Source organism: Panulirus ornatus, chromosome 1, assembly GCF_036320965.1.
Source record: "Panulirus ornatus isolate Po-2019 chromosome 1, ASM3632096v1, whole genome shotgun sequence".
Taxonomy (NCBI): domain Eukaryota; kingdom Metazoa; phylum Arthropoda; class Malacostraca; order Decapoda; family Palinuridae; genus Panulirus; species Panulirus ornatus.
In genome coordinates, this window is record NC_092224.1 from 16,080,862 (window position 1) to 16,092,148 (window position 11,287).

At 37.6% G+C, this 11,287-nt stretch overlaps 1 protein-coding gene across 4 annotated transcripts in view; it reads left to right on the forward strand.

Moving 5' to 3' along the window:
• The window catches only part of Mettl2 (methyltransferase-like protein), a 55,060-nt gene extending 45,615 nt beyond the window's left edge, over nt 1-9,445 (forward strand). For 2 of the 4 annotated variants that reach the window (XM_071679332.1, XM_071679475.1), the window contains one exon: nt 724-9,445. In XM_071679332.1, coding sequence (XP_071535433.1) covers nt 724-884 — 161 coding nt within the window. In that variant the 3' untranslated portion in view covers nt 885-9,445. The remainder of the gene's footprint in view (nt 1-723) is intronic. The other 2 variants (XM_071679421.1, XM_071679554.1) reach the window with 2 other exon arrangements.
• Nucleotides 9,446-11,287: the final 1,842 nt, after the last annotated feature.

Consider the following 11,287-nt stretch of genomic DNA (forward strand, 5'->3'; position numbering starts at 1 on the left):
CATCACACCCTTGCCACAGGCTGGCCTTCACTGGGAACTAATCGCTCTCCTCTCATTCCACTCATACATATGCCTTACATCCTTGATAAGAATTTTTCACTGCTTCTAGCAGCTTACCTCCCCCACCTTATACTCTGAAGACCTTCCTCAAAGCATCTCTATCAACCCTATCTTATGCCTTCTCTAGATCTATAAATGCTACATATAAATCCATCTGTTTTTCTAAGTATCTCTCACACACATTCTTCAAAGCAAACACCTGATCCACACATCCTCTACTACTTTCATGCTTTAAAGGCATATATGCAGCCATTATCGTACTTCTGAAACTGTTACGTGAATTCTGCAGCTAATATTTATAAGCATACACATTTGGATTCAAATATCTTTTCATACTTTTTACATTGTGTGAACATTTCTATATTTTCTCTTTTATAACCATCTTTATCATCTTACAAACCTTGCACCCTTCACTTGATTCCACTAAGAGATCTGACTACCACACATTGTTGTTTCACTTATGCCTAGTGCATCAAATTTTTGCATTGATAAAGGTGCTTGCAAGTTTCAGTACCAGTACTTTAATCACATATTCCCCTCACATACCACTCTCAATGGAAACATGTTTTGCTGTAATTTATATTTTGAAACTTGGTTTTAGCTGTTAAGGTGAAGAATGGATAGAATATGAAGGGCACATTTATGATATAGTTACAATTGCAGGGGAAGTCAAAGACTTAATGATGCAGGCTGGACTGGATGAGATTCAAAACCTGGTGGATCGTCGCTTGCAAGTGAACAGAGGGAAACAACTCACTATGTATCGAGTGTGGGTACAGGCCAAATATCGTAAGCCAGACAGAGATAGCCAACCATCTTTATAGACTATTCTGGTATGTCTTTGGGACGTTGATGACAGAATTTTGAGCCTTACAGCAAGCTGAAGACATTAGTGTTCTTAACCGCTTACTACATTTTGCCTGAATGAAGTATTACAGATTTTCCTTCAAGTTAGATATAGTGGCTCTACTGTTATTACTGATTTATTGCTGGTATGGAGTTATGGAAAGACAATATATCAAAAGTTTTTCCATGGTGCCAAAGCCCACCAGTGGATGGTGTTCCATAACGTCAAGCTCTCACTGCTGTCAAGTTTTAGATTTCCTTTCTCCAGGCTTTTGTGTGAATTTATGGCTCATTAATTTTTATTGGTGTTAAGAGACACAAGTGCTTTATTTCCTTTTGTCTCCATATAATGAAATCAAGGGATAAAGGGGCACAAATGCTTTGTTTCTGCTGTTTCCTTAGATTGAAGAAGAGTGATAAACAAAGGCTTTGCCTTTCTCATCAGTTTTGTATATATTCAGGTATCCCAGCACCTCTGGATAGTTTCAGAGGACATTAATCAGACATATATACTGAAATTCTGTATGAGATTTAGAAGTACTCTTGTTAAGAAGGGGTATCCTGTGATGGTAATTATGAAAGCAGTAATTATCACAAAAGAGATTTATATATATTTTTTATATGCCACAAGCTGAATTTATATAAAGTAATGAAATGGTAAAACACAATGGTTTATATATTTTTTATTCATAACTTTTAAACTATTTATGAATTATATAGAAAATCAATAAATTTTTCATTCCAATATATTTCTGCAAATATCTTCGTATGAAAAACTGTAAATAGTGAAAAAAAAACATGCTAATACAAAAAGAGTCAGCTCTTAGAAAACTTAGAAAATGGCTAAAGAATATTTAGTCATTGTTTGGTGTTGGCTAGACTGAATACTTTATACAATTTTTTGATAGGACTGCCAAAACGTCTCCATAAGTTTATTTCCAGACTTCAATACTGATTGAGCTACTTATGTTTTTTCTCTCTAATTTTCCTACCTTTATAGCAGCAGTAATTCTGTTCTAATAATCTGCTGATAATTCCAACTTCAAAATAGTTATTAGGCTCATTTTTGATCAGTTCTACCTGTACAAAATGAAGGAGGTATTTTCTTGGTCAACTCTCCAGTTTTTCATGATGTATCATTAATGATGATTATGAAGATGGGGAACATGTTGAAAAGGGCAAATCATCGAACTTGTAGCATACTCATGCATGTGTAACTGTCTAAATTGGTTTGTGTTTGTGCTTGATGATTTTGAGTAATGGTTAAGCACACATTCAGAGACTTGTTCCATGAAGCTTTACTGCTTAAATTTATGTGCTACTGTATCTGTATCTAAGTTCTGCACCAGTTGTAAGTAATTTTCTTTGCTGGATGGTTATGTCTTAAACCAGGAGAAAACATCTTTGAGTAAGTCTTCATTTTTCTTGTTTCTGTCAAGCGTAGAAAAGCCAACCTTTGAAAGAGTTATGAAAAATAAGTAGTTTACAAGAGTCCTCCTTTTTCTCTATATAATTCATCCATCTTATGTTAAACATCTGTGTTCACATTTGTCCTGTCTGAACTTAGAACTTAGTCTGAATAGGTTACTTAAAGATAAGCTACAGTTTACTAGATAATCTGCTTCATATGTGAGAAGGATATCTGAGGGGGGATGTCCCATAAAACATGAACCCAGACATCTACAAACTATCCCAGAGTCACTGATGTTTGTCCTTTTGCTTCTTCTAAGATCTGGTTGATTCATCATTGAAAAGTGTGTATATTTGAATGTTTTTGATAGTATCCATGAAATAAGAATGGAAATATGGTGCAAGTTCAAGTGTAACAGGGTAGGAAGCTTGTGTACTTTTGAGATTCATGCCTGTTATTATCTTTTCATTTGGAAATATATATTGCAATATGTTACATAAATTCTCATTTCATGCAGATGTTTGGATACACAGTAGCTAAAACAAATGTCTGTCCATACTTTGTGTGTAACATTATGTGACCATGGTCAAAAGATATTTGCATATGAGTGCTGTTCAGGCTTGAGTTTGGTAGACCTGCATTAATGCAGCTGCCATATGTTGATATATTGTGATATTTTCAGTTGTATTCATTAATCATGTTTGTAATATTGTAAATAGCCTTATGAAATTGCTCACAGTGATATGCTTAAACTTCACCATTAAACAATAAAAAATATGTAAAGTTCACTACTTTTAAGAACCAGCGAAAGTTTGACCTTCCATTTCAGTAGTGACGTATACTTTCCAGCTTGTGGTTACCACTCCCTTTAAACTGTTTTCCTGTAATGGTATGTTATCTCTCCTCCTGTTGATAAGCATCTGATATGGCATCAGAAGTGTGCGCTAATATTGCATGAATACTCAAATATAGGAAATGAACAAATGAATTGGTTATCTTTTTCATTTAGTTAGTATTTTGTGTAAGCACCTCCTACCACTATGTTGGCATTAAGCCCACGAGGCATGGATTCTATCAGTGTGGATGTTATATCGCATCCATCAAGGCTTCTTAGAAGCTCTCAGCATTGCAGGTCAGGTGCGGTTCTGTGTTCTGCATATATTTTCTCTTGGCTGCCTAAACATACTTGATGGAATTAAGATCCAGGGGTATGGTTGGGAGCTCCAAAAGTGTTGTATGGGGATATAAGGCAAACCATTTCCTAACTGCTCGACATGTATGGATGGGGCTGTTATCCTTGCATGAGATAGAAAGTTCATATTGCACTTGTTTTTGGTAGCGTGGCGTAGACTCGCTTTGTTTCAGTCTCAGTCTTCTTCAAGCTACCCTGTTGTCAAGTTGTATACAGTGTGTCTGTATTTAATAATCGTGACTTTTTGTATTAATGATTTTGCAATCCTTATGACTGAAAATGGCTCAAGTGATTGTAAGAGGAGAGGATTGCCATCACCTCTATCTCAGTGTGATTCCTGCCTCCAATTGCCCAATGAGCATTTCCATGCTATTAGATGCCCATCACCCAACTATCATACCACACACTAAACTCTATACCCCCCAAGAGATTTTGGGTAACTAAATGTGACATTTTATTACAACAAAAACAAAACCAAAAACAAGAAAACAACAAAAAGAGAATGAAATAAAAATTTGACAAGGCAGAAGGCAAATATTCACTGAGCATTGTCTATGGGGCTTCATCTTCGCCACCATGCTTGACATGTCCCACTGCACGCAGATGGGGTGCCCACAGAGCAGCGTAGCCGCGTCACCTGCTGGGCCACCTTGTATGGGAGCGCAGCTCTTTGCTATGGCCCATTCCCAGTTTTGTAAAGCAGTTCTCCATTGCTGGCATATCAGATAATGCTGCTAGGGTGCCGGGACACCACAACTGTCTTCCTACTGCCAACTGTACGGATGACATCCCCACCTCTCATAGTGGGGTGTTGAGATATTGGAGCATGGCTTGAGTCACTTTGCTGTTGTGCAGACCACCTCCAAAACCCATTTTGCCCCTCAACACCTGTTTGGCTGCCTTTACCACTGCTTCGGCACATCCATTGGTCTTGGGGAAGTGGGCTGAGGGAATGCGGGCCATGATTCCCCATTTTTTGTAGAAAGCTTCCATCTCCTCACTGTCTAGATTGGTTCTCCCATCTGAAGCGATTTCCTTGGGTGCACCCCATCTCCTCAAGAAGGTTAGCAGCCTTGCAATAACTTAGGATTTTCCCACGTAGGTTCAAATACTACTCACTGTGCCATGTGAAAGGTGCAATGAAAGCAGGTAGTCTGTCCTCACTTTATCGTAAAGAAGTATCCTTTCACAGGAGATGGGTGGCATCACCTCTGTCTCAATCGCACCCCTTCTTTGAAATGACTGGCAAATGTTCCCACACTGCTGGGTGCCCACCACCCTACTATCGCACCACACACTAAACCAGGGCTATTCAGTTACTTTAGGATTAGGGCCAGATTATGAAACTCAAATTGATGGAAGGGCCTTACATTTATTTTACCTCCATTTTTTCTCTAAACACTTACACTTTGAAAGAAAAGGAAAATTCATTTATTATTTGCTTTTACATTTTCCACCAAGCACTTAGTAACTGATAAGATAATTCAACACAACACTACTCTCCCTGCACTATTCCACTCAAGAATGTGAAGTTGAATGGGAAAAATAGTGCTATGCATATACTACATGTGAGGAAAATTATAGTGGCTAACCTTCATGTGACTAACCATTGACACTGACTAAGCCCCACCTAGCCACTGCTGGTGTGATGAGCCATGAACATGTGCACTGGCAAAAGTGGACATGTACAGTTCATACATCTATGAGTACAATGGTACAGGGAACAGTACATTTCATTCAGTTAATTATTTTGTTGAACACTGACCCATTGGGCAATTTCAGAAATGCTGTGACCCTTATTGTAAAGGGTGACAGTGGCTCCCCGCAGTTCCTGTGGGGTTTCTTTGATGGATGGCATGAGAAACAAAAAATTTTTACATGTTGGCTGTGATATGGTTCATAACCAGAGATGATCTCATGAACCAAGTTCATAATCTCATGATTTGATTATTAGATGGCAGTAAAGCACCAAAATAAATCATGCAATGCAACCATAGCCCATAAATGCTACATTACTATGTAAGCCATATATCAGGAGTGGTAATAAGTGTCTCCCTATACTGTAAGATAGTCATCACATATATAACTGATAGACTATTTCCATGGGGCAATACATACCTGTGATGGGTATTGAATGTTGGTGGGTGAGGACAGGCATTAATCACCCCCCTCCCCCCCTTCCATTATTATGTCTCATAAAATTTCAGTGCATATCGACCCTCACCTGCACAGATATTTGTTTTAGCTACTGTATTTCACCATGAAAAAAGAAACTATTTCACCATGTGTAACCAGTTCAGTGTGGGTAAAATCTGTGGGTTCTTTTTTGTCTGTGTTGCAGATCCATGAGTCAAAAATAGAAAAGTATATCCCCTTTGAGTGGGTTCACTCTTGTCTGTGTCTACTGTCTTTTGCATATTGCTGCAAAGCAGATATTCCTTGATGGCTGGTCTAGAATGTTTTACTTTTCAACAGGATGTAATGATTGAGTATAACCAAAGGATTTAATGATGGTGCTGTCATTTTTCCTTCCAGCTTTGTGTATCACCAAGAAGGTTGATGGACTGAACATTATGGAAAGGGACAGAATGGCATGGGACTGAACATGGTCTTAGTTTGGTTAAATGTGGTGATGCTGGCAGTTGCTGTTAAGTTTGTTTTGAAAGGCGATGTAATAAGGAGAGCTTTGGTAACAATAGCACTAAGGACAGAATCATGAATCAAACATACTTATGTTGGAGATGCATAGATTATGGCATTATTGATAAGGATGAGGAATCACAAGGATCCCATCTTTTTGCTTTGTGGAAGGTGGAGACAGCCTCTAGGAAGCTTAGAGCATGATATCTCATGGTTGATGAGTTTATTGTTGATCATGCTATGGTTAAGTAGGTTGAAAGCTTTGAAAAAATTAGTGCAAGTGAATGTCACAACAGTCTTGCGTCCTCTTGGTTGTAATGGGTGAAGTTCAAGAAGCTGACAAGGCAGTGAGTGAGAGGAAATTTTCATACCAAGCTGTGGAGGGTGCATGGAATTTGCAATATCTCTAAACCAGGTTAAACAAAACTCATGCTGTAAGCTGGGGATCAAACAGATGGTATTGGGTCATAACTCATTTAAGAGATTCTGTTCTCGGCACAAGTATCGGGAGACATGAATTCTTGTGGTAAGAGCGGAAATTACTTTCTAGAAGAAGAAACAGAGAAAGGAGCCAATTGAAGAGTTCTCCCTCTAAGGCTGTCATTTGTCCATGACACTACCTTGCTCACAAGGGAAATGGTGAATATGTATAAGAAATGTTTTGGCAAGCTCAGGGTAGAGTTCTTTGTAAAGTTGCTCAGGTGAGTCATAGGATTTAATGTAGTGTTTTATCTTGAAGTTGTGTAACTTTCTATCAGTTTCAGATTTGTATTGGTTCCGGAGAAGTTAGGACTAGAAGATAGGCCAGGAGACAGGTGATCCTTGCAGATGCCATTTGACCAGTGACAATGTATATGTTGAGTTTAGGCTTCCTGATAGCACATAGCAGGGGTTACCTTTCGTAAGATTACATTTATAATTTGACTGTGCTTCTTCATAGCCTGGTCTTAAATAGTTTCATAATTACTGTAGAATAGTTATAATAAAGGCTATCAGAATTCTCTAAGTTTAGTATGATTTATAACATAAGAGCTGAAAACAAAAAAGATATAGGTTTTCAAAGATACTGCACTTTGCTTTTGTTATTAATGTTATGTAAGGAGCAGGGGAAATAATTTCACGGGTATTCTAGACAAAGGATAATACAAACACTGACTCATTTCCTTTGTATTTTAATGTTACCTGTGCCTCTTATATTAAGATGTCTTTAAATGTTAAGCAGATTCATTACAGATATTATTTCTATTAACATTTAGGAGCAGGAAGATGAGGATATCTTATTGATGTATTAAGATGTAAAAAGTCTACATTCTCTTTCCAAATTATTTTCAAGCCCTTGCTCTTTATATGATCAGTGAAGTCCTATTTGCAGATGGCAAGTCAATTGCAGGACATTGTTCTTTTATCCATTTACATCTTAACCCTCTGTCAGGCAAGCATAGAAATAGCCTTGATATTGAAAAATTGATTAATATATGTTACACAGTATGCCAATGATGGCCTCCTCGCCCAGCAAAGGATTATAAGGATATTATTTAGAAACTCAGTAATAATCTGCAAACTGTACTTTAATGCAGAAATATACTCAAAACTGTTTTTAATACGTAATGGTAATAAACTGAATGTATTTTCCATTGAAATAGATCTCAGCTTCATTTTCCAACTTCTTGATATGGTAGTCATTAAAAAACTTTATAGTTGTTTTATGAAGGGAGAGACCTGTGTAAGACCTTGCTACTACAAAGCCTACATGTCTGCCTTTTCTTAATGCAGAATGGGACATGGAGGTGGTTACAATTTGATGTAAAACTGTCATCTGGGGCTTGAACACTGCATTCCCAGACTTTTACTGGCATTACCATGTATGACCTGGGTGAAGCTCTGGCAAGTGGAGGGAAGGTCATTCTCTTAGTGCTAAAAAGTGCTGTATTTACTGACTTGGTTGAATTACTTATCTCAAGACAGGTTCTCCATTGTCATGGGGTCCACTTCAGGAGCACCAGTCTCTCTTATACACCAACCAAGCATTCACCACACCATCAGTCACACACCCAAACAGTCACAGATGCCATCTCCTTACATTGGAAGGATTTTTGTAAAGATGGGTTAGCATGCCAGTCTTATCAATCCCACTTATGTGTGTACTGTAGGTTTCAGTTACACCAGGATATTTAACATCCAACCTAAGATTTATATCATTACAGTATATGCTCAGTTCTATGATGTTACATTGTAATGAATACCATTTTGTATACAGTATTTGCTTTATTTCTTATGCTGTCCAAGCCTTGATAGCTTTATGGAACTTTATGACCTATTAAAATTCACCCTCCATCTAGCAGGAGTAAGCTGAATTGTCCCAGCTTAGCAAATCGCCACTGAAACAGTTAAGGGTAACAAAGTGCATATGAACACTCCTGGTACAAATTACTTTGATAGTTATAACAGTCGTATGAATATAACTTTTCATTAATCCATCACTTATACATGATAATTCATAATAGATGATGAATGACAAAAAGACAGGGTTGCAAGTAGTGCAACCAAAGCAGTATCTTATTGCCATATGTAACAAGTACCATCATTCTTGGGACATTGTCGGGCTCTAGAAATGAATTTTGAGTTTGAATTATATATATCTGAGACTAAGCAAGTGCTGTGAGCACATGCCATCTATCAACCCTTTGATTTGCCCTGCTTTGGCAACTGCCCTTAATTTTTTGCCTGGTATTGAAAGTTTGAGGTGGGCTGATATCATCTGTTGATAGGCACCATGATAGGGCATTGCTTACATAGCATATCAATCATTAGCTACCAGTTGTTAATGCAGAATATTCTATGCGGTGTTATCTTCAACTAAGAGGTAAACAAAGGTTATGAACATTAGTATCTTTAACTCGCTCTATAAGCCTAGGAATGAGTCTCAATAATCAAATCTATTGTCTACAACATCAGTTATGTATATTTTTGATAAATAGTGAACATGTCTGTAACTGATATATTGCAATGTATTTTCAATTCACCTTTTTTCAGGGACATTAGATGGTATCATTCTGCATAAGAAACTCTCTTTGTCTTATGACAGAAGACAGTACTGTTGTACATACCATACATTCTTAACACCTGAACATATCTGTGAAATGGGTATTTCTACACCTATGAATTTATGGTATGTTTGTCTCTAAATTTTATAAACATGTGCTTTTGTGATCATGATTTAGGTATAGATTTTATAGTTTTAAGGCACTTAATGTAACTGTAAATGGGCATGTTACATATAACAATGTTAAATACTATTTTGAGTTTTTCTTCACCCAGGTTTATCATTCAAACACAGATTTACTCCTCTCTTCTTGTTCTTCCAAACATTGCACAGACATGCACTGCCTAAGCATGGCCATCTTGGTTGAAAGGCAAAATATGAGTTTAAAAAAGGGATCGATTTGACGTCTTGTTATGTTTATACACATAAATCTTTAAGGTAGAAAGTCTGTAGTCAAAGGAAGGATTAAGGAGGGGTGAAAATTCTACAACTCATACTAGCTCATATCACATTAATTATTGGACCAATTGAAACCAAACTTAGCAGGGTGGTCCCTTTCCAAAACTGTGTCCCTTGACCCTCACTACTGCTCAAGACAGCCTCTGTTAGTAAAAAATATTCATTGTCTATCAATTAAACTTTCACATTTCAGTCCTCTTTAAAACTGCAGAAATCTTTTACTAAAATCAGATAAATTATTCCCTCCACGTTAGCTTAGGCAGAAAGTAACACTGATTACCAAGTTCAGAGAAGTAAAGAACAGCAATGATAGCCTTAATTTCACACATTCACAAGCAACAAGATATTCTGCAATGCTGTATGTTGAATTACATCCAGCAAATTCATTAAAAAGCTGATAAGCAGTATTAATGAACCAATGCATAATATAATTACCGAAGACTATAAAAACTGACAAAATACACAAGCCTTGGGGTGGATAAGTAATATTATAAAGACAATGAAAATACACAATTATAGTATTTCTGCACTTTTTCTAAATTTTAAGGAAATTTGATAATTCATGCACAAAAAATGAACCACTCAGCATGACAGTGACAAGCCATCATAAGCCGAAAAACCTATTTCTATTGTATTAGAATTGTCTGGCCTCCTACCAGATGGCAAGCTCATCACTATCATGCTGGAATTTCAATGGTTTTTGAGTAGGCAACTGACCACAGGCCCAAGCTAAAAACTGTAGAAAATAGGAGTGTGACAACACTGAGCTTGCCAGAAGGAGAATCCAATAAGCATCGTGGTAGCAGACTCATGACTCTACGGGGTCAGCCTCATGCCCATCTCTTGTGTTTACTCATGTTTGTTGGGCTTGAAACTGCTACTTTTGCTAGTAATTTTACAGTAGTAGTGTACATAATGAGTTTATCTGCTGCAGCCTGATGTATCAGCCTACCCTAAGAAGAGAAAGAGAAATGTAGAACATTGTGGAATCAAAGAGGAAAGAATTGTCTGTTTGGTTACTATCATCATCAGGAATACTATTTGGAACATGTCATCCTCCCTTCTTCATCATTCCTATAAGCTGGGACAAAATACCTTCCATATGAGAAAAATCCATCAAAATTTCATTAATTTTTGTTGATGTAGTAGTTGGTAGGCAGCCAACGACCAGGGAAGTATATTACCAGTACTACTCGCCTGGTGTTGGGAGGGTTAGGGACAACTACACAGTAAGCCAACACTTCAGTGGTTGTAAAGTTGCACTCCTCTGACCCAGGTAGCTGTCTTTTCTTTCTGCCTCACCCATACGTGGACTACTGGCATTCTGTCCACAAACATAAGTCTCTCGTCACACATAACACTTGACAACACTTAAACACATGCACAGCTCCTTCTTCATAATTCTAGATTTCCCTGCAGTGAAGACCATGCGCTACCCCTGTCTTTTGTTTAGATGGTGGGAGTGATAGGTGGATATAGTAGGTAGGAACATTTAGGTAGGAGCCTGAAGAAGAAATATTAGGTAGGAGCCTTTGCTAACACTGCGTTAGACTTGCCTGTTAAAGGTGAGGCACTAAAGGCTAAGAAGTGCCACTAGAGTTCCTGGTTATGGAGACTATTATTAAGGCCCCCCCAC